Source organism: Notothenia coriiceps, unplaced genomic scaffold (genome assembly GCF_000735185.1).
Source record: "Notothenia coriiceps isolate Sejong01 unplaced genomic scaffold, NC01 NC01_scaffold00000339, whole genome shotgun sequence".
NCBI lineage: Eukaryota > Metazoa > Chordata > Actinopteri > Perciformes > Nototheniidae > Notothenia > Notothenia coriiceps.
The window spans coordinates 18,012,831-18,036,039 of NW_011333040.1; the positions used below are offsets into that span (position 1 = coordinate 18,012,831).

The window sequence follows — 23,209 nt, forward strand, 5'->3', positions numbered from 1 at the left end:
GTTCCGTTTCGACCTCCGCTTTCTCACTCTGGTCCTCGCGCCGTTTCATTTTCACCTTGGCTTCTCCGTGCTCTGCTGTCTTGCTCTTCGTCTGTCTGTTTGTAATGCTCTGCGCTCTCAAACAGGGCATGTGACCAACTTTGGTGACGACATCTATGTGACGGCCGATGAACGTCGACCCTCGCGTGCAAATTCAAAACTTTCAACTTCAGAACACGACTTCGCGATAGGCACTATGTCCTGTCACAATGTGTGTTCGATGTGTGACAAACGCCTCAGATGGATAACGTGAGTTGTAGGAGTGGTGTGAACTGTGCAATACGGTTTGATCGGGGTGGGTGATCAGACGCGAAGACATGTACGGTCCCGTAATATGTCAATGTTACCCTTCGACTAGAGTGTCGGTGTAGAAAAATATGCACAGTGTTGCATAAGAAAAGAAGTATAATATTAATTGCCCCATAAGCCTGAACTATCCGCGTGACCCTTTTTCCGCCCCGTCGTGTTTAACTTTCCTACACATGTTATATCTCTCGGCGGTCGATATTCGGTCCGTCAAAATTAAACTTATGATATTTGTTTTTGTTTTTTTAAGCATTTTTGGCGGTGTCTCCCCTTTCATGCCCTTTTTTACAACTCCCCTTGAGGGTAATAATTGTAGTTCGTTTGTTCAGTATAACGTATTTGCTAGTTTCCAAATGGTAATTCTTTTGTCTTGACCGCTTTGACCCATGACCCCTAGTGTATCGCGATGTGTGTTTGGATTAAAAAGTTGATTTTACGGGGTCCGCGTGCATGGCCGCATCGGATGTCGTCATATCAAATTGTTGGTTCACCATGGCTTGTTTGAAAGTAGAGCATACAAACAGACAGAACCGAGGGCAAAACCTGCGGCCTGGTAGAGCCAGGTGAAATGAACCGCGGATGGACAGAGTGAGAAAGCCGGGTCGAAAGGACGACCTTGAGCCTAGAATTACGCCCCCCCGCGCCTGGCGGTATCTCGGGTATCTATTTCCACCACTGACCATTGGACTTTTAGGTATCTAATCTCAGGGATCACCGGCAATCGAATTTTAGGTTTATCGGCGTGGCCAATATTTGGCATTTCCTTTCGCGTTGCGCAGCTTATTCCTTTTTCCGTCGCCTGGAATATCAGGGCTTTTAATGCCTTGTATGATAACTGGCGTCCTTTATGATAATGTTATAAGAAATAAGTTCCTCTCAAAAGAAAACTGTAAAATTTCTATTTATTCCAATGACAAACCCCTCAAGTGCCAACGGTTAATCGTTACTGCCTGTAATCACGTCTCATGGTAATATTTTGTCTGGGTAAAAGTTTTAATTCTTGTTATATCGGAAAGACGGCAGTTTAACGTGGTGTCGTAGTAGAACCCTGTTTGTTAAGTGATGTAATGGATTATTCTTTGTTGAAAGAAATCACATGACTTTGGAAACACGGGACAGGTCACATGACATGTAGGTCTTAGTCGAGACGCCTTCCTCTTGGACTCCTGCCTACCCGGTGCTCGACGGAGGCCTCGTTTCCCTGTGTTGGTCACGACCTGGTAGAAGAGGTCTGCGCTCCGCAGCCTGAGGACGTGTCGTCCCCGAGGTTTACGTGTCTTGGAGTTCACTGTGTGTGTGTGTGTGTGTGTGGTGTGGTGTGTGTTGTGTGTGTGGTGTGTTGTGTGTGTGTGTGTGAGTGTGTGTGGAGTGTGACAGTGATATTCCGTCTTCAGGATATACCATATTTGTTCAGTTATTTACAATTAGGAAGAAAAATTGTTTGTTTCTCTCGTGGTACCTTAACAACTCACTGACTGCTCGGCTGACCAGGTACGTAATCTTTCGAAGACGGAAGTACAAATTTCAAAACTGTAGAAAAGTATTTGGTACAGGGGACCCTAAGGAGGGGTCGACGCGTTGTAGAAAAAGTGGACCTGCTGACCACTTTCCCCTTGACGCGGACCACTGCCGGTACCTTGTCCTCCTTCTGTCTGTGTCTGCTGGACGGGCGCGCGGAGAGGAATGGGCCGTGGCCCGGTCCAGCCGTGGGTTGCGTCATACTGGTCTTGTCACTGTTTCTGTCTGTAATATACACCGGAATGTATGCGAGTAGAACGCTTTGTCATTTTCCGGTGTACCGGGTACCCTAGGTCCCTCTAAGGAGGAAAAAGGAGATAAACTCTTTTATTGTCTTTAGGATTTCTGGTTGTTCTCCGGAATAGTTAACATACCTAGGATGATGTACCGTAAATTCTAGGCGTAAGTTTGACACTGTTGGTAAACGTGAATTGGGTTAAATGTAATCAAAACCTAACATATTGCTTTGGACTACCCGCTTAAAGGTGGGGGGCGCGGAGCGGCCATAGAGCCCATAGAGTTAAAGGTGGTGGACTGTAACCTGTAAAATCCATAGATTTAGGAGGTCCCCTAGTGGCCGTTAGCTGTACAAATCCATAGATTAGCCGCACCGTTATATAAACCGCAGCGTCGAATAATGGGAAAAAAGGCGCGGTTTATAGTCCGAAAATTACGGTAATCAATACTATTGTATCCGCAGGAATACTAGTTACAAGTATTCTTTATCTCAAGGAGAATGTTTTCTTTTGACCAATTTTAAAGATAAATAATGGTAGCTGTTGATGTTCACGTGTTTTGTTCAAATTAGCAATGACACATTAGTCAGAGTATTCATTATTAAACAGACATTTTCATAATTAAAACAAATATTAGCCTTTTTGCTCAAAATTGCACCAGCTATCATTTGGGACAAACAACTTCATCTACATTATCCTAATAAGGAAAACAAACTTCTTTTATGTAGTACTGAAACCTTGTGGTCCTGTCTCCAGGTGTACCTGTACATCCAGATGCAGCTCTGCAGGAAGGAGAACCTGAAGGACTGGATGGCTCAGCGCTGCCTCCCGGAGCAGAGGGAGCACAACCAGTGTCTGGACATCTTCCTCCAGATCGCTGAGGCTGTCGACTTCCTGCACAGCAAGGGGCTCATGCACAGAGACCTCAAGGTGAACACACACACACACACACACACACACACACACACACACACACACACACACACACACACACACACACACCTCACACTGTCCACTATACAGGCAGAAGTCTATATGTATAAGAGCAGTTCAATAAATTGTGTTAAATCTTCTTAAAACAAAGTAATAGCACCATGGATATTGTTGAGTGACTGACGGTGCGTACTGGTCCATGCATTAGTAATGCTTTCTGCCTTCATGTTTAATGTTTGGTACATCTTTCATAACCTGTCGTCCCCTTGGTTTCTCCAGCCCTCCAACATCTTCTTCACTCTGGACGACGTGGTGAAGGTGGGAGACTTCGGCCTGGTGACGGCCATGGACCAGGAGGAAGACGAGGACGAGCCGAGCGCCCTGACGCCGGCCCCGCTCCTGACCCGGCACACGGGCCAGGTCGGCACCAAGCTGTACATGAGCCCAGAACAGGTGAGCAAAGACAAGACTATGTGCTTACATAGCTTCATCTTGGAAACATGTAATGAGGCCACAGTGGGCCAGTGGATCAGGGAGATGTCTTCCTTCCTCTATTTGGAGAAAATGACATTAAATTCTTAAAGGACAACAAGAGGCCTTTCATTTGATCTGGGATCCTATTGTGCATTTTATGATCGCATTTAACTGTGAGGAAAAACCATTGCATTATTACCATTACCATTATGTGTTTGTATTTGTATAAACTGAAACTTGAATTGAATTATTATCATGTCTGTCGATTTAGTTTGTATTTAACTATTTCGTTTTGTAATGATGTTTTTGCTTGTCTTTCAATCTGAAAATGAAAAAAGACAACAGAAAAAAAAGCTAAATGACTTTCTTGCTTCTTCGAGACTTAAAATCTCATATTGCATCTTTTTCCTTTTTGTCCCGGCAGCTCTCTGGAAACTCGTACTCTCACAAAGTGGACATTTACTCTCTGGGTCTGATCCTGTTTGAGCTGCTGTATCCCTTCAGGACCCAGATGGAGAGAGTAAGGGTGAGTCACAAACACGCGGCACATAACGACGTCCTAATTTGACTTCACTTTCTTCTCCTCGTATTTCGCTAAAAGGCTTGTAACTGCCAAGCAAATGAGTGCTTTAGTCCATTTAAATCTATTTGTTCGTGATTGTATTTGCCTGTCTAATACAGGGTTGCAGATTGGTTTGTGAAACATTAACTCAATGAAAATCACATTAATAACAACAAAAGGCTTTGTAGGCAAAGCAAGACGCATCAAAGGGAGGTCTGAACTGACAACGGGGTCATTAAACAAAAGCAAATGTGTTTCTTGTATACATTTGTGTTGTAAGTAATATTTACCCAAACTGAGTTTAAAATAGAGAAGCAATTAAAACGACCAAACTGACTGCAAATATAAAAGGATATCATCCCATTTTTGCCTTCAGTAGAATCCCTGCTGCTGCTATTTGTTCATCTGGAGAAGAGGGAGGCTTCCTAATGAGGCAGTTTATCTTTCTGTCTGCTCCTTTATCCCGTTAATTATTCTGTATCGTCTGAGAAATCTGTTGGGGAAACTGTAACACATAATCACTGTTGTCATTTGAATGATCTTTGTTGTCGGTATAAATGGTTTCTTTGCCCTTGTGTGTGCCATCGACCGGGACTTCTTTGTCTCGCTAACAAAGGCTCTGATTATCCGCCGGCACAGCTCCACTCACAGGTGTTTACATCCTTTCTTCCAGACGCTGACAGAGGTGCGAGCCCTGCGCTTCCCTGAGGTCTTCTCCAAAAACAACGTGCAGGAGGTGAGTGGTCGACTGCTGCCATCTAGTGGCGGAAAACACAAACTACTTGTGAATCGGGAAAATAAGCTGTTGTGATCATTATTTGACAACAAGCTATGGTACATGAACACAGTGGGACACATCCAGGACTGTGAGAGTTAATGTTCAGTATACGGGCTGTTCAAATGACCTTTACTCACCAACATTATCCACTTTGTGATTCAAATCTGCTGAGCTAATCCAATTAGGAGGTGTAGTTGGATTATTCCGCTCCTTCATTTTCACAATATCAAGTTAAATATGTCAATATCTCATTTTACAATCTGAGGCAGTTGTATCAACATGATTTGTGAATCAAATCTATATCCACAAACCCATTATTACTAGTTTATCCGTAACTATGTTCAAATTACATAGATATGTTCCTTACTACCACACCAGGCCCCGGCCTACTGCTTGGTGAAGGGTTGGTCTCTTTACCTTCTACCCCGGTTTACTGTGTAATGAGATGAGCATAATCCCATAGCATTATCTAACACTGGACATACCCTCGCCCTGTTATCTCTCTGTGTGTGTGTGTGTGTGTGTGTGTGTGTGTGTGTGTGTGTGTGTGTGTGTGTGTGTGTGTGTGTGTGTGTTAAAAGCCCCATTGACAGCATCACTAGACAGATACAAATCAATAGTCAGGAGGTGGCCTCAACTCATGATTGACAAGCAATGCGGCAGAACCCTAAGAGTAAGGCGAAGGGTGGGGCTGGATGTCTCTATCCCTTCCACTCAGACTGTGTTAGCCTGGAGATACTAGACGAAAGGAAGAACTGCTAAGAAATCTTGCTGTGTGGGCAAATAAAAAACTCATTTGGAGCATTTGTACTTTACTAATCAAGGAGAAAAAACCCTTTAGTAAGTAAATGTTTTTGTAGAGCTACATAATTAATGGGGTTGGGGGGTAAAATGTAAAAATTCCTCACCATAATAATTTAAATTTCCTCAGAAGTAAAGCGCACTGGTGCTCTGAGAAATCTGCAGCCCATTCATCATCTCAAAGAAAAACACGTTCACTCCCTGCCTGTTATTTTTAGCTCCCCACTGTGTCTCTGCCAACAATTCCTCTGAATTAAATATTATTTTGACATAACATATGGAGGACTTAATGTGATTTGCCAGTGGTGGCCAAACATTTTCCCTTATATCCGACCAGGTTTTATTTGTGTTGTGCGTAAACTGTGAAAGTGAAATTATCCATCGCTCCGTTGTTTTCAGCGCTGATATGGTTTTTCTCTGAGCTGTCATCTTGGGCACTCAAGCCAATATTTATCAACACTTATTTTCTGCCAGTGTTAGCACAAGCCAAGAAGAAAGCCTAGAATAATCGGAAATGTCACAGAAATGATTCCATGGACTCTGAATAGAAAGACAGGCTTTGTTTACACATCAATTATTTATGAGGTTTTACATGTAAATGAGCCTAATGTTTACGTTGTAGTAACGATTTTAAGCATGGGAAAAGTATCCATGTCAAATCCCCCTGTGGACTCTTAACACTTGCTGCTACCATCTGTTCAGAGCAGCGTTAGTTTGCTCTTCTTCTACCCGAGGAGCACAAACCCCGGAAAAGACGGGATTACAAGAAAAGAAAAAAAGAAAAGCACAGAATTTGTAATACTTGTAAAAACAAATAAAATCCACTTTCATCATCTTTCTATTGAATTGTTTAGATAGTTTTTTTAAATCAGTCCCAGTGGTTTAAGTGCGCTTTCTGTGTTGAACTTAATCAGTTTTAGACCCTGCAAGATAACATTAAAAATAGTAAGACGTGCTGCGATTGACTGAGTATGATTTATAAATTGAGTTTATCTATTTCTATTTTCCTAAACTCAGATATCAAGGTCCTTGTTACCTATGTCTCTTCATCCAACAGTTCAGTTATAGTACCCTGTGCAAATTACAGCATAAATGAACAGGGGTGTTTTTGGGATGGATTCTTCTGTGGTTAACTAACAACAATCTCTGTCGTTATGGTAATAAGTTTCTCCGTGTGCCTTGTCCCGTTGGATAATCCTCCGGTCTGGTCCGTTCCTTAATCAACATGCCACCCACACTGGCTGACAGGATGGGGGCTGTCATGGCACAGGTGTGCTGTTGGCTCCAGTTGAAGGTCACCCTGAATTTAAACAAGGTTGAGGAATAGAGAGAGAAAGACAACATCTGCAGCACCACTTAGCTATTCATCACCCTTTACAGTCCGGTCTTTAAACAAATTAAATATATCATTGGTGCCCAGAGCTGAAAAGGATGTATTTTATTCCAGTATGTAAAAAAGCTGCAATAATGGTAAACAAACTCTTTTTGGAGAGTGTGCTGAAGTATTTGTGTTGTGTCCTCAGGTCTCTGGTCATCATCAGTACCCTGGACGGGCGGATCTCTGCTCTGGATCCTCACAACCAGGGCAGGAAGCAGTGGGACCTAGATGTCGCCTCAGGGTGCCTTCTGTCATCCAGCATCAGCAAACCTGAGGTAGATCAAACTTTAAGTCATTGTACATGCAAACTTTTGAAAGTTGTCCTTTTGTGTCCAGCAGCAACGATCACAAGATTAATACTTAAAATAAAGTTGTGCAGTCCTCCTATGAATACAAATCCATTTCACTTTAATATAAATGACTGAGTCAACCACAGTCCGTTCCGCAGGTCAAACAGACATGGTTCAGCTGATTAAGACCCGGCACCACTAGATGAAAAAGACCATTTCCAGAGTCTTGACATTCGATTGTGAGGTTAAGGATGCGGTCTCATCTGAGTCTGCCTCAGAACAAACCCTGTCCCCCCTGGCTGTCTTTCTGTAGAGAGTAGGACCAACATTTGAACTCGGTGCACTTTGAAAAGTCAACCAAGGGTTGCTGTTGCTTACATTCGTTTCATTTAGACACATGGCAGACATACTGCACACCCCCACATGAATCTGAGCGTGGTTGTTCCGCCTGGAGGATAAGCCTCTTTGTTGACTGTAGTGGTTTACACACACACACGCACAGCAAGCCCCTCGTCTGTACATGTATACAGAAGCTTAAACCGCCCACACCGACATGCTGAAGGCGCCCAGAGCACTGCTCTCTGAGATGCATACGAGAGACGTGCCTGTGCTGTACTTTGATGTGGACTGTGTGAGAGTTCTGCCTCAGGGAGAAAGCCTCTGATACTAACAAGGGTCTGGGAGGCTGCTGAGATCAGTTTATTGTTGGTCCGCTGTGCTGGTGAGGCGTGTTGGTGCGTAATGAACTCTCTGGCTCTGTCAGTTAAATACGTTTCTGCTTTATTAGTGCGGTACAACAATAGAAAACATATCTTAGCCAGTCCATGAAGCTTAATACCTTTTGACAGGTGGGTTTTCCCCAAAATTAAGACTGGTTCGAAGGATTTCTTTGGATTTGTTTCCCACAGATGTAGATTGATTGTTTCATTCAATTGGTGCTGGGTAACACAGACACCAGACTGTTTGGTTGACAGATCCTGGGATGTAGAAATTCAATAATAAAAAAAAAAAGAGCGCTTGACTTTAGAAAGTAGCATTATACATGTGTTTATAATGAAAGAACAAAATAAGCTCTTTCATCTGATCCAAGGCAATCTAAATATAGTCACTTCAGAGTTACTCACTATAGAACAATCTCCATTAAGTGTTTAGGTTCTCCCATATAAGTGGGTGAATGGGTTCTGAAGTGTGTGCCATTCAGCCTGAACATGTGTTTTCAGCCCTGCTCTACACTACAGCAGCTACGCTCCCTATTCAGCAAACCTGCAATTAGAAGGAAGGAATCACTGACATCAGCTGCTGCCATGTGGGATAGAATAAAAACAAATCTTGCTTCATGATTCCAGATGGGTGAGAAGGGTTATGTTTAAGGAATTCATTAACTTTTTTTTTTCCTAGACTCCTCAGAGGTTATGCTGGGGAGAACCCCGTAAGGTGCCTTGAAGCACTGGAAGTGAATAGAGCAGAAACTCTGACAGCAAGTATAGCTTCTCCATGATGTATTGAAATGTAAATTTGACCTTGAATTTAGAGGCTCTCATGCTGTCAGTGGAAAGATAACACAATTCTCTGTAGTCTGATTAAAGTCTGCAATCAACTTTTGATCACTGAGTAAAATATAAGGCTGTTTTTCTTACTTTACTGAAAAAAGTGACTTCAAAGAGATTCAAAGTGTATTTTTTCAGTTTTCATTTTTATTCTCAATAAGAAATGTGATTATGACAAATCAAAAGAACATGGACACATTCAGATTTTTCTCTTATGATAGCAAGCAGAAATGTAGAAAGTAAAAAATATCAGTAAAAACAAACCTTTCTGATTGAATTAAAAGTTAAAGCTACAATTATGACACCACTGAACAAAGTCGTAAGTAGTTTTTCTAAATAGCAAAAACGATACAGTTCCAAAAGTAAATGAGTACATTTTCTCATAGTTTCTCACTGCAAATGTTTGTCTTAAAAAAGTCAGCATCTGGAAGAAATTGGTTTAAAAAAAAAAAAATACAATAATCTTTTGAGGAATTTACTATAAAAAATATGGTCCAACAGTTATTTTTTATGCTAATGTAAATCTCCTTTTTGATTTACTTTGTAACACAAAGTCCTTAAAAAAAAATATATAACACGAGAAATTAGAAACAACTAGATAAAAAAATGAGTAAAATATGTTTACAAAGTATTTCTATGTCCCTGCTTGGCACAGCATGCTTTATAGTCTCTGAGGACATTACTGTGTTTTCCTCTCCTTTACGTGTGTGCTCAGTGTCAGACTTCACAAGAGTGTCAACATGTTCATAACCAGACACACATGTAACATCCGCCTGTCATCCTCCAGTGTGCTCGTGTTGTGACAGAAGATGCTGACTGTGTGTGTGTGCCATTATGTGTGTGTTTCAGTGTGTGTGTGTGTGTGTTGTTGGACTTCTTCTATTTTCACCTGTTAGCTTTCATTTGGTTGACGGAGCGAAACGAGGAGAGATGCCTGTCAGCTCTGAACCCGGTGACTCGCCGTGACGTCACTTGTTATGATCCCCAGACTGTGTGTTTGTTTGTGTGTGATTTCTATGCTCATTTACTTTATATAAGTTTCAATTTAGCTCTGCCCTCCGTATCCTGGAATGCACGTCTGGTGTAAATGTGTGATGGTGGCGGGGAGGGGGGGGTGACCGCCACTAGCTACTACTCCCCCTCCCACGCCTCCTCAGCGCCTGGCAACTGTTTCATTGGTGCACGCCGGGTCCCTGAGACACCAGTCTGCTCGGTGATTAGAGGCTAGGGGGGCTCTGACGGCGTGCCATTGGCTGGCCTCGACGCGCCGGGGAGGAAACAGCCAGTCACCTGCTGCATCCTACCAAGTGTGTTAGTGTGTTGTCTTTTTTTTCTTTTTGAGAAATGAGGGACAGCAGATCCACAAACAGCATTGTCTGCAGAAAAAAAAGCCATCACTACAAAAAGCAAGGATCCGCTCTGGGGGTTAAAGTGGGGGGAGTCTGTGCCAACGTGGAGTGAGTCATGCCGGCGGGTGGGGTAGGTTGGGTGGGGGGGTTGGAGGGATGAAGAAAGAAGGGGGGAGGCAGGGTGATTAGGGGAGGTGAGGTAATGCCTCAGACCAGAGATGATGTCATCACACAGCAGACAATACACACACATGCTTACCTCTGCTGGCATGCCGTGTGAATGAATGAACGATGAGAGAATTCCATTGATCACGACACAATGACTTACGATCAATAGCCGGGCTGTGAATAATGTGACAAGCAATAATTCTTCCAGCGCTGATAAAGGAAATAAAAAATGTCAGGCGGGTGATATTTTTGGCACAAAGTCGAACTGTTATTCCGGCTTTTCTGATTTTATTTTTATTGGGCTTTTTTGTGTTTTTTCTGTTATTCTCCAACCACCAGCATCACCATCTCTGTTTCTCTCTCCTGCTCTCACTCTGTCTGCCACCTTTAAGTAGAGCAATAGTAGGGCTGCTCAATTATGGCAAAAATCATAATCTCGATTATTTGGGTCAATAATTGTAATTGCGATTATTAAATGCGATTATTCATTGACTTTGAAAACATCCATTTATTGGAGAAAAAAATGTTGAACAGTATGTATTTAACAGTTGATTACCCTGAACTTTAAGTATAATTCAACTGAAAACCCCCCAATTTTTTTTTTATTATTTAAAAAAAAAAAAAAAAAAGTAATAATAATAATAAAAAAATAATCGTTTTATTTCGATTACGTTGTTTTCGTAATCGTTGCAAGCCATCGTAATCGCGATTAAAATAGGATTAATTGAGCAGCCCTAAGCAGTAGCCTTGTGGGCCAACAGTGCCACATTTGCGGCGGGTGATAGATGACACTGTTTGACAGGATCGCTGGGGCGTCCGCAACAACACACACACAGACACACCACCGCCAGACCACTCTCTGACCCTACACCCCCACAATTCCCAAAACTTAGATACAACCGCAAAATAACTAATATCAAATGCTCATTAAGCTCTCCAGCACACTTAAATGAGCCTCCATTAAACTGTATACTATTAAATATAGATAAACCAATAATCCTCATAGCACAATGCACTTATAGTATTAGTTGCTGCGAAGTGTAAAATCACACATGTTAAACAGGGGCCTGACCTTACACAATGAAAACACACCCTGTATGCTCCCTACATGGATACAAATATGACTGTTCTCAGTTTGATAGTGGATCTCTTCGTAAAAAGGGGCATGGATCCACACATTGAAAAAAGGAAAGAGGGTAAGACTTGACTGAAGCTCCTAAAAAATGAATTAGACATTGGCAATTCAAAGAAAAAGGAAACTGGTTTTGCTCAGCAGTCAGTTTAATTAATAATTTAGAATATTATTTTAAGTGATAAACTCTTTAGAATGTTATATTGTTCTCAAAAATGTAAGCCGGTTTTCTTTAAAAAACATTATTGTGCTTTTCAAGATCTACCAAAAGTATGACACCTACTGTACACAAACCCTTTAAAAACAAAACAAGAACGAGGGTAAACACACATTTGATGAAAACAAATGAGACAAAGAGATAGAGGGGTGGGACGTTGATTATAATTTCATTCACAGCTCATCAAAGGATACCTTTATATGCTTTGATGGGGTTGTTTACATATGAGCAAGAAAGGGTTTACAAAAATAAGTAATTTAGCTGAAACCTAGATTTTTCTGTGATGCTATGAAGCCACGCATTTAAAATAACATACTTATAGATTTACATTTGAATGAACTGTATGTAATGGCTAGGGGGGTTTCTATTTGCTTTATTTTAATTGGTAAATAACATATTGGGGCAGGTGGAAAATAATTGGCATCACAATATTTAACTGAAGAAGTCATCCCTGTCTTATCTTTACTTGGCCACTTTCAATCGCTTACCTTAAGTGCCTTCTTTGATGACATTCATAAAGACCGGCGGTTACTCTATGATTCAAGAGCTGTCACTATATGTCAAAGCAATTTCAGATATTTTGACAGCTCTTAAATACCACATGCCACAGCTCAATAGACTCTTATTACACTGCGAAGAGTTCTCATAGATTTCAAGGCCCTCTTAACTTAGTCATAACAAAGACAATATTACAAATTAACCAAATATGCCTTCCTGACTTCAAATATGTGATGTGACGGTGTGATCTACTTTACTAAATCTAATTCGCTTTTGAGAAATTATGTTTTTTCTTAGTTACGCTATCTGCTGATCTAGAGATTTCGAAGGGCATCACGTCTGTTAGTCCGTGCAGAAATTAGTGGAATTGAACATTGACGGTACATATGTCTGCTGGGGACGTGGTGTGGATGGCGTGGTGTGGCAGGAGCAGCTGACAGAAGGGATGCTGGGTAACTGGTGCTGGATCAGAGTCATGGATTAAGGCATCAGGAGCAGGATGACTCACCCACAGCTTTGAGAAGTTCCCCTCTGCTGTAAACCTCTTTGCTCCCCCACAGCCAACCAGCATGGTGTGATGTGATGGTCAGCCCGTCAACCCCTCCTCCTTTCACTTGCTAAATTTATCCTCCTCTTGTCTCCAAACCACCACCCCCCTCCCCTCTAAAACGATGACATCACCTCTGCTCTTGGCTCTGCTCTCCTAATAAATCATTCTGCCACATTTCTCCTTCCTGGCATTTTTTAATTCACCACAAAGCAACTAAACTTTCAGGCTCTGATAGGATGTCTGAAACAAGGTGCTTTACAGGTCGCTGCTTTGACACCATCAGCATCTTTTGAAAGTATTAACAATACAATGGATTGGTCATAACTACTTAAAAAATATATAATATTGTCCCATAAATATTTCGGATAAATGTTGTAATTTTTTATATAATTTTCAAAGCCTCTGTTATAATGATAAAATAATAAAAGAAAAATGCAAGTTCAGCCTTTTTTAAGAAGCAATGAATATTCTTAACAATATTCTGAACAATCAAATGAGTAGAAGACAATACAAAAGAAAACCTGATAGTGTTCACCTAGTTACCTAATAAACTATCGTGCAAAGCCAACAAGGATTCACTTATATATCAAATTCCACTTTTAGGTCACTGAGCATCTTGTTGAAAACAATGAGTCACAACTTGATCTCTGACAGTCTGTAATTGTTGTTAGCAGATGAACTAAAGCTGTGAAGGTTGAATCGGGATTAGGCTCAGCTTTTTGCAATGATGTCATCCTCGCTGCCCCCCTGCCGTGAGCGACTGATAGTACACACAGAAACACACACACACACACACCAAGGTTTTTTTAAATACCCAGGTTAATTACTTAGGCTCTTAGATGTGTAATGGTCTAAAGGAGGCTAAAGCTGCTGCATTGTGGGCTGATGTGTGTCGGACACTGTTGTGTGTGTGTGCAAGATTTCAAGGGCTTTTAACGATTGTCTGTCTGTGCCCAAAAAAAACGACTTTTTGAAACTGTTGAAATATTCCAGGAGGTTTGGTGTGTGTTAAAAAACATTGAATCAGAACAAAGTAATAAATGGAAAAGTCGGGATGCACTGTATTAGTTTTTTTTATTGTCATTACAATGTAAACTTGCAAAAATAAACACAGTTAGTCATAAGATTACACTTTGCTAACCTCCTTTTTTTATTGGTTCCTTTTGTGTTCAGCTAAACTTTAAATTGTTTTATCATTTATTTTAAGCAAACAAGCATTGTGTCGCAATTAAGCAGAATACTGAAAAATAACAATAACGCTAACAAGTAGTTAAACAAAAGCTAGCGAACCTGCCAGATTTAGCTGGGGAAGAGGGTCCATGGTTCGACCCATTTGACCCTGCACATGCCTTTCTTTAAAAAAAATTATTACCAAGATGCAAATTAAAAAAATCTTGGCATGTTGAACGTCAATCTGCCAAATCCGTACCATTTCTTCTGTCAATGCTAATTTCTTTTCCAGCGCATAAACATCAACTCATATTTGACACGTCAGTAACCAACTCTTAAAATCCCACCTGTTTGTCCCTGCAGGTGTTTGGCAATAAGATGATCATCCCTTCACTGGACGGTGCCTTGTTCCAGTGGAACCGGGACAGGGAGAGTATGGAGGCCGTGCCTTTCAGCGTGGAGTCCCTGCTGGATTCATCTTACCGGATCGGGGAGGATACCGTCCTGGTAGGGGGCAAATCTCTCACCACCTATGGCCTGGGGGCATACAGTGGCAAGGTCAGTGAAATGACTTTAATTAAAGCTTGTGCTACGTGCATTTTAAATCATTTAATGGTATGTTCCCACTCTTACTAACATTGTGAGTTATAGTAAACAACGTGTCGTTACCCGGTATAATAACCCCCCTCATGTTCTTTTGCCTCAGCTTCGGTACATCTGCTCTGCGGTTGGCTGCAGTCGCTGGGGGGAGGAGGAGATGGTGAGCGAAGACGTGCTCCTCCTGCAGCGTACTCAAAAGACAGTGCGAGCCATCAGGCCCCTATCAGGGATGGAGAAGTGAGTTTTATTCAATCAGTCAATCAGCCTGTCACTGTCAGTCAGGGAATGTGACAGCAGATACTGTATCGTGTGTGCTGCTCCACAAAGGGCAACAGGCACCCCCTTGACTTCCTGTCAAAGGTCTTAAATAAAGTCAGTTAACCTTTTATCCACTGGAAGTTTTTTTTCCTGTTGCTTTACCACACTGACCAGATAGTTCTTATTATATTATTCCATCTAGTTTCCTCTGTTTCACACCAATTTGAAATCTGAACATGAAGTATTATACTTTATTTGTTTGACAATATTTCTACCATCTGCCTCTCAGCAGGCGGTGGCTAATTTCATATATTACTTTTGTTTACATTGTCGTGTTTTAAACTAAATAAAGTAGACTATTTATACCAATAATGTATATTTAAACACATTTTTTTGCATTATTATTATTATTCACTGGTACCAGTTGCTTTTTCTGCTCTCTCTTCTCATAGCAAGTTGATATACCACCACTTTTTATCTTTAAATAAAACATTTCATGCCCTCAATGTTGCATCAATATGGAATCACTAATGGTATCAAATATAGATATTTAAGAAGGTGTTATTTAGTTTGTTTATTAAGTTGTGTACTATCACTGCTTACCCCAGGTGGAACTTCAGCGTTGGAAACTTCGAGCTGAAGCTCCTCCCTGAGACGTCTGGGATGAACTTCCTGGAGGGAGAGGTTGCTAATGGCGACTGGAGGGAGAGTCAGCGAGTCATCACCGATGAACCAAAAGAGAGAGAGCAGACGAAGAACCAGCAGAACCAAAACCTGGACGTCGTCATCAAAGTGTCTGTTCCTGATTGGAAGGTCATGGCCTTCAGCACGGAGCCTGACGGACAGCTGGTCTGGGAACGTCAGGTGAGAGGAACACCTCTTCATCTGGGTTCAGTGCCATTTAAACTAGGCTTGTGGTGTATTTGCTCAAAATAAGTTAAATGTTGTGCTTAATCAACTCCGCATCCCCTGTGTCCCGTAGTTCTGCACACCCATCGCTTCGGCTTGGCTGGTGGGCGGGGGTAAAGTCACACCCATCGCCCTGTTTGACGACAACGCCTACAGCAGCCAGTCGGAAATGGATGACGACGAGGATGAGGAGACAAAGAGGGCAAGAGGAGATGAAGAGTCCAGTGTTTACCTTGGTAAATGCATACACTGCATGCTTGTGCTTATTCCTAATGTGTGGTTGCAATATTTCCTATTTCTGTGACAGTTGTTTATGATTAAATACAATTCCTTTGCATTTGTTTCCTCAGGAATGTACCAGGGACAGCTTTACCTCCAGTCCTCAGTGAGGATCAGTGAAAAGTTCCCTTCCAAAGCTATCGGATCGGACATAATTCCACTACCCACGGTCAAGTGGAAGCCTCTCATCCGTAAGTAAACCTCCTTTTGCATAAGTATTGGCTAAATTCAGTTTGTGTGGGCAACGTAGATTGAAAAAGTCCCCAAACACTGGATTATTATTTGTCTTTCAACACATTTGAATAAATTAGTAGTGTTTTCATCATTTCCCTTCATGTATGACTATCCTGCGATTATTAGTCTGACCTTTTGAGAACTCATTCATGTTGTCCTTGACACAGATTCCCCATCACGGACACCAGCCCTGGTCGGCTCTGATGAATTCGACAAGTGTCTGAATAATGACAAGTTCTCCCATGAAGAATACAGCAACGGAGCCCTGTCCATCCTTCAGTATCCATATGGTAAGAGCCTAATACTGTCGGGTGCTGTCATTCACAGGGTCCCTTAACACAATGCACATAGTCTGGAGCTCACTGGGGTCCTGCATGATGCTTTAATCACACTTTTGTCCATTTGCCCATCAGTTTGTTAACCAAACGGACAGAGCCGGCGTTTTCCCCCTAAAAGTGATTTTTAATCGTGGCCTTTGAATGATAGCACCCATCATTTAAACGCAAAAGCCACCATTAAAAATCACTTTTAGGGGGAAAACAGTGGTTCCGTCCGTTTGGTTAACAAACTGATAGGCAAATGGACAAAAGTGTGATTAAAGCATATGCAGGTACCCAGTGAGCTCCAGACTATGTGCATTGTGTCAGGGGGCCATGTGAATGATAGCACCCATCATTTAAACGCAAAGGCCACCATTAAAAATCACTCCACCATTAAAAATCACTTTTAGGGGGAAAACAGTGGTTCCGTCCGTTTCGTTAACAAACTGCTAGGCAAATGACAAAGTTGTGAAAACGAGGAGCCGTGCTCCAGGCTGTGTGCATTGTGTCGGGGGGCCTGGGTAATGATGGCACCCATCATTTAAACGCAAAAGCCACCATTAAAAGTCACTTTTAGGGGGAAAACGCCGGCTCTGTCCGTTTCGTTAACAAACTGATAGGCAAATGGACAAAAGTGTTCAAGTCTCAAACACAAAGACATACTGTATTGGCACCTAAAAAAGTGAATTGGATGAGAGGGACAAAGTGAAGAAAATCCAACTTATTTTGACTTTTCCTCTCTGTAGATAACGGTTACTACTTCCCCTACACCAAGCGTTACCGGGGGAAACGTGACAGTGCCATAATCATTATAAATAAAGACGGGGCGGGAGGAGAGAGTCGTAGGAGGAAGGACCCCGTGCTGCTGCTGCCATGGTGGAAGGAGATCCTCGGCACCATCATCTTATGCATCGCCACCACCACTTATATCGTCCGAAAATTCTTCCACCCCCCCGCCCCGGTGGCCTATGTGAGGGTAAGACCACAGACACAGCCTGCACGAGACCCACATACAGACAGTGACTGCTGCTGGTTGTTCTTAGGTTGTCATGTAATGTTAATGTTAGACACAGTGAGCAACCATTTTAACCAGGTTGGAGTATTCCAAACAGCTTACACATATGAGACCATGCATGATGATTATTGAAGCAAAGATGCACAAACAATTTTGTAACTTTTCTTTAATTGAAAATTGAATTTCAAAAGTATGATGATAAAAAAATGTACTCAAATACATTTGATTTTCTTCTCTGACTCAAACGAATCTCAAAATAAAAGATTCAAGATTTGTGATCATGATTGTTATTCGGTAAGGATAATGGCTTCCTGATGGGGAAATATTTGCACAAATAGTCAAAGAGAGATTATTGTTTCTTTCATAGACAACTAGTTAACATATTGTGTCCTTCCTGTCCTGCTTCTGCCCCTAAAAAGCAACGTAAGGAGTCGGAGACGCAGTGCCAGACAGACTGCAAGTTTGACCTTGATGTTGTGGAATCCAAAGAGCCAGTTGCTATGGAGACCCGTTCCAGCGAATATGTGTCCAGGTAAATCATCAGCACGCTGTGATGCTGAAAGAAACCCCACATGTAAATACATGTTTCTCTCATGACTCAGGAGAATGTGACAAAGCAGAGGAACTGATATCCTCACGCTTTAAAGTTACTCACTCTAACAAGGTAAGACTGGGCACTGTTACCATGGTGACCACCGGTCTTCCAGGCAGAGATCGGAGATACGAGTTGTAGTTGAGCATGATTGGATAACTCAGCTGTTTGCCATCAAATGAAAATGACCTTGGCCCCCGCAGACCCCACCCAGCAGCATCTGCCACGGGGCCGGTGTCACTTTACATCACTGTCAGCACATCGTCCGGAGTTTTTGTTTGTTATTTTGGACACCCCAGATATGATCAGTAGCCGTTATTTATGGGTTGTCACTGACCTCCTGTCGAGTGATCGATGGAGTTTGCATGTTGACAATCTTTAGCTGAAATTCTGCTCTCCCCCCGCCCCGCCCTAAACGCAAGAAAGAATCTGATTAAACTGCTTTTTCCCCCCTGCTGTTGTCAACACCTGCACATCGTTTCATTGGATCCACCCCAAAATGGCAAACACTCACCCTCCCCTTTCCTGCAGCTGAAATAAATGCAAATGTCTCTCGCCAAAGAAGTTTCCCAAAATAGAAGTGAAGCTGTTGCAACAGCTGAGGCCGCCGTGAGTCAGGATCGTCAGGCTGGAGATAGAGATCAGGAACCACGGCCTGAATCACATATGTTCTAATAAGACAGCCCTCAATCCCCAGAGGAGCCCGAGGAGGGAGGCTGAGACAGTTTGTAGAGCAGCAGTTCCCCAAACCTTATTTTAGACCACGGCATCCCGAGACAACTAACCTCAATATAACATGCTTACAGTACAACAATGCTCATGAAAATGCGTTAAACCTTCATTAAATGCATGTACAAAATATGAGTAAATGGAATTGATAAAACCGAACCCTCATCTTCTCCAGGGGTAAGCCCAGCAGTGCATTAGTTACACTGCAGCAGCTATAGAGCCATTGTTGTAGCCCATTCTTTGAGTGGACGGGTGCTTTTTCTTCCAATGTCTCAGTAGTGTCCGTCTAGCTGTTGTAAAATAAAAAACAATCCATCTTTATTTCAAAAGGAGGAGCTGTACTGAGTACTGAGGATGAATGGTTTTCCACAGCCTTTTTTATATATATTATATTGTATTATATATTTTTTTTCTTCTGTTTTGAGAATGTTTGAAAATATAACATAGCAAAGATTTTTTTTTTTGTGTTGAAGAATTATAAAAAAACTCGCACACCATGTTTATTAAAAAAAGTAAAAAAATGTAATACATAATAATAAATAAAAAATGGTTTGGTTAATACTCGAATCATCTTCCCTCCATTTTTGCAAGCTTTGTAAGTCTATTAATCTTTTAAGTTATTTTCTTTTTAATAGTGACGGGCATGTGTTTTTCTGTCAGCACTGCAATTTTTTTTAATTAGTTAAACTGTTGAGCTCTGAGTTGGTTACCTGCCAGCCTTTACAGGGATTTGGCTGGTATTAATTCCTTCCCTTTTAATAGCCTGTTACCACTAAATAAGCCTCCGTGACCGCAGTGAATTATATTTGACCAGGTCTTTTGAATTGTCAGGAATGTAGGTGATGACACAGCTGCTTTCTTCCACCTGGATCAGAGTGATTCTTCAATGCCCATTAACAACCAAAGTGTCTTCTCCCCAGGTACCTGACTGACTTTGAGCCGGTGCAGTGCCTTGGCCGCGGGGGGTTCGGCGTTGTGTTTGAAGCCCGCAACCAAGTGGACGACTGCAACTACGCCATCAAAAGAATCCGTCTACCCAACAGGTAGCGCCTCTCGCCGGTTACCACAGACCTCCCCGCTGCAGGCTATTAGCTCTTCCTTCATCTCTCTGTTCTTTAAAGCCCTTACACTGAGTTATGTAAGCGGGAACCTGCTTATCCACACACAGAGGCACTGACACTTCTGTATCAATATTAGCCATGTATTTATATTTAAACTGACAAGCGTGAACATGTAGTGTTTGGCCACAGCAGCTCTGTATTTATTTTCATTTTAGCCCTTTTTTGACTAGAACATAAAGTATATCACTTTTTTTGTATTCCCATTGTTTTTGTTGATATCTTTTATCGAGCCTTTTGGAATTAATACTGTTAAAGTGAGTTAGTGTGATGCAACAATTCTACATTGTTCCCACACACAAATCCTAAAAGTGTTGAACTCCTAAACCATAAAGTGTCCTAAATGTGAATGAAACCCTGAATCTGAGTTTTCGTCACACAGGGAGCTGGCCCGTGAGAAGGTGATGCGAGAGGTGAAGGCCCTGGCCAAGCTGGAGCACCCGGGGATTATCCGGTACTTCAACGCCTGGCAGGAGAGCCCCCCCGAGGGCTGGCAGGAGGAGATGGACCAGAGGTGGCTGAAGGATGCCAGGTAAGCCGGCGCTCTTTAACATTTCTATCCTGTACGGTTCAGCGGGGCTAACATGGACAGGTGAGGTGAGGTCAGCCGTTAGTGATCTGGTATTAACGCCGTCATTTGCAGTTAGGACCAGGTCATACAGATGATATTTCTGATTGATAGCAGATGGGATGCAGCTGGTTGAAATAATAAATCCTTAACGATAAATATGTTCATTAAAATCTTTAGATCTAAATACATTTTATTTAGTGAGAAATATATGAAAAAGAAATTGTTTAAATTAATTAAAGTCTACTTTAGCGTGATATCTCATCACAATATGGATCTTTAAATTGGATAAATAATGACTCCAGGTGGGTGGGGGGATGGATGATTTATTTGGATGATGTTGGAGGCGATCTGCTCATCTCTAATAATAATGACATTTCTGACATGTATTACACCACAGACTTCACATCCACTTGCCTCACGTCACTTGGGTATAATCCCCTGGCAACAGATGTTGCATTAAAAATGCATATTCACACAAGAATGTTTGCAGCACTTAAAGTCTTGTTGTCTTCAACCCTTTTATTTAACTTTATTTGGGATGATTGTTGCCAAAAGAAGCACTAGGTGAATTGAGCTTGGGACAATTTGTCGCAAGAGATCCCCTCTGACTTCTATAAAGACATTGGTAGCACAAAAACATCTGGATTAGCATTTTACAAACTGTTGTGTTATTTTAAAGCACAGTTCATTCGAATGACATGATGGTAGTAACCCCACAACACCAACCCTCCTTTCTCTTTCAGCACCACTGACTGGCCAATGAGCTTCGTTGACCACATGGAGGTGCTGTCGGTCAAAGTCCCGGTGTCCAGCTCCGTGTCTCCGGTCCCGGGCCCTGCAGGAGACGCTTTGGAGGTCTCTTCCTCTCAGGCCATGCTCTCCAGCAGCACCGACGACGGAGACCTGTCCTTCCACCCGATGCTGGGACACGACACCCTGACGTCGGAGAGAGACAGCCAGGCCGACCCCGACGCCTCGGACACCCCCAACTCCTTCGAGCTGTGTCCCCCCCGAGGCCCCAGCGACTGCACCTCTTCTTCCTTCGACATCGTGTTCGAGGACTCGGGATGCGACCGAGATGCCGACGCAGAGACGGACTCGGTTTCCGGAGCAGCCAGTCCGAGTACGACCACGGAGAAAAACAGCTCGTCTTCATCACACACCAGGAACCAGCAGGAATCTGTCCCCACCACCTCTTCCTCTCCCCCCCGGCCAACATCACTCACCCTGGCTCTCCCCACAACACCTCCAGCCCCCCGGCCCCAGCCCTCTCCCAAGGTCAGTCAGTCATTCACTCAATCAGCTGTTATACAGTGGTGTCACAATCGTATGTTCATTATGACTCACCCTTCATTATTAATATTACCGTAATTTTCGGACTATAAGGCGCACCTGAATATAAGCCGCAGCAGCTAAATTGAATGATGTGTACATATATAAGCCGCACTGGACTATAAGCCGCAGGTGTTTCAATGTTTAATTACCATATGTAAGGGTTCGTGCACAGAGGGGATTGTCGGGAAAGAGATGGCTGTTTGAGGAAGCTCCCATTTATTAACATTTCAACAAACAAGTTGCATATTTGCATAACGTATTCAAGTGTTACCATTTAGTGCAATAGTAGCTACAGAACATGTACTGTGCTGTGTAAACTGTACTGTATCACATAGCGTTTCAGACACACAAACTTTTCAACTTTCAAACTTAAACGGTGCGCTCCCAGCGCACGTACCGGCAGTGATCTACAGCAGCGGTTTTCAACCAGTGGTACGGGGACAAACTTTCTCGCTCTCGTAATGTTTGTCTGTCTTGCTCTCGTTCTGTCTCTCGTACCACTCTCGGTTCCACTTTTACTTTTGCGCGCTACCTGTCTCACTCTGAACCACACACACCACACAACACAACAAGTGGAACTCCAAGACACGTACTCGGAGGAACGACACAGTCTCTTCAGCTGTCGGGTCGCTAGACCTCCTCTCTACAGGTCTGTGCCAACCACGAGGGAGACAGGCCCTCCGTCGCGCTCGGTAGGTCATGAAGTCCAAGAGGGAAGACGTTTCCCCCCTTCCCCCCCCGACGTAGACCTACATGTCCCATGTGGACCTCTGTCCCTTAGTTCAAAGTCAATGTGTATGTTATTCAAACAAACGGAATACTCCTATACCATTCTACTTCAACAAACAGGTTTACTATCGACCACGTTAAAACTCGTTTTTCCGATATAAACTAAATTAATACTTTACAGACAAATTATTACTATATGACTATTACCACAGTACTTAAACTTGTTTGTGCACTTGTAGTTGTCGAATGGTAATAAATAGAGAATTTAAACCAGGTGTCTTTTGGTAAGAGGAACTCTATTTCTTTATGAACATTATCATAAGGACGCTCATGTTATCATAAGACTAATGGCATTAAAAGCCTGATATTCGGCGCGGAAAAAGGGGTAAAAGGGGGCTGCGACGCGAATATATTGCACGCCGATTAGATACCTCAAAAATGTCGATTACGGTGATCCCTGAGTGATTTTAGATACCTAAAAATGTCCAATGTCAGTGGTGGAAATTGAGATACCCGAGATACCGCCAGGGCGCCGGGGGTGGAAAATTCGCCGCTCAAGGTCGTCCTTTTCGAG

General features: G+C 42.5%; 1 protein-coding gene across 1 annotated transcript in view; it reads left to right on the forward strand.

Moving 5' to 3' along the window:
- The first annotated feature begins 924 nt into the window (after nucleotides 1–924).
- The window catches only part of eif2ak3 (eukaryotic translation initiation factor 2-alpha kinase 3), a 23,510-nt gene continuing 1,225 nt past the window's right edge, over nucleotides 925–23,209 (forward strand). Inside the window, exons 1-18 of the mRNA XM_010778540.1 lie at nucleotides 925–933; nucleotides 2,856–3,029; nucleotides 3,312–3,485; nucleotides 3,931–4,032; nucleotides 4,742–4,804; nucleotides 6,665–6,672; nucleotides 7,171–7,300; nucleotides 14,310–14,504; nucleotides 14,653–14,783; nucleotides 15,413–15,668; nucleotides 15,787–15,949; nucleotides 16,064–16,183; nucleotides 16,394–16,516; nucleotides 17,293–17,522; nucleotides 17,981–18,093; nucleotides 19,803–19,925; nucleotides 20,383–20,532; nucleotides 21,315–21,849. Of these exons, the coding sequence (XP_010776842.1) occupies nucleotides 925–933; nucleotides 2,856–3,029; nucleotides 3,312–3,485; nucleotides 3,931–4,032; nucleotides 4,742–4,804; nucleotides 6,665–6,672; nucleotides 7,171–7,300; nucleotides 14,310–14,504; nucleotides 14,653–14,783; nucleotides 15,413–15,668; nucleotides 15,787–15,949; nucleotides 16,064–16,183; nucleotides 16,394–16,516; nucleotides 17,293–17,522; nucleotides 17,981–18,093; nucleotides 19,803–19,925; nucleotides 20,383–20,532; nucleotides 21,315–21,849 (2,799 nt within the window). The remainder of the gene's footprint in view (nucleotides 934–2,855; nucleotides 3,030–3,311; nucleotides 3,486–3,930; nucleotides 4,033–4,741; nucleotides 4,805–6,664; nucleotides 6,673–7,170; nucleotides 7,301–14,309; nucleotides 14,505–14,652; nucleotides 14,784–15,412; nucleotides 15,669–15,786; nucleotides 15,950–16,063; nucleotides 16,184–16,393; nucleotides 16,517–17,292; nucleotides 17,523–17,980; nucleotides 18,094–19,802; nucleotides 19,926–20,382; nucleotides 20,533–21,314; nucleotides 21,850–23,209) is intronic.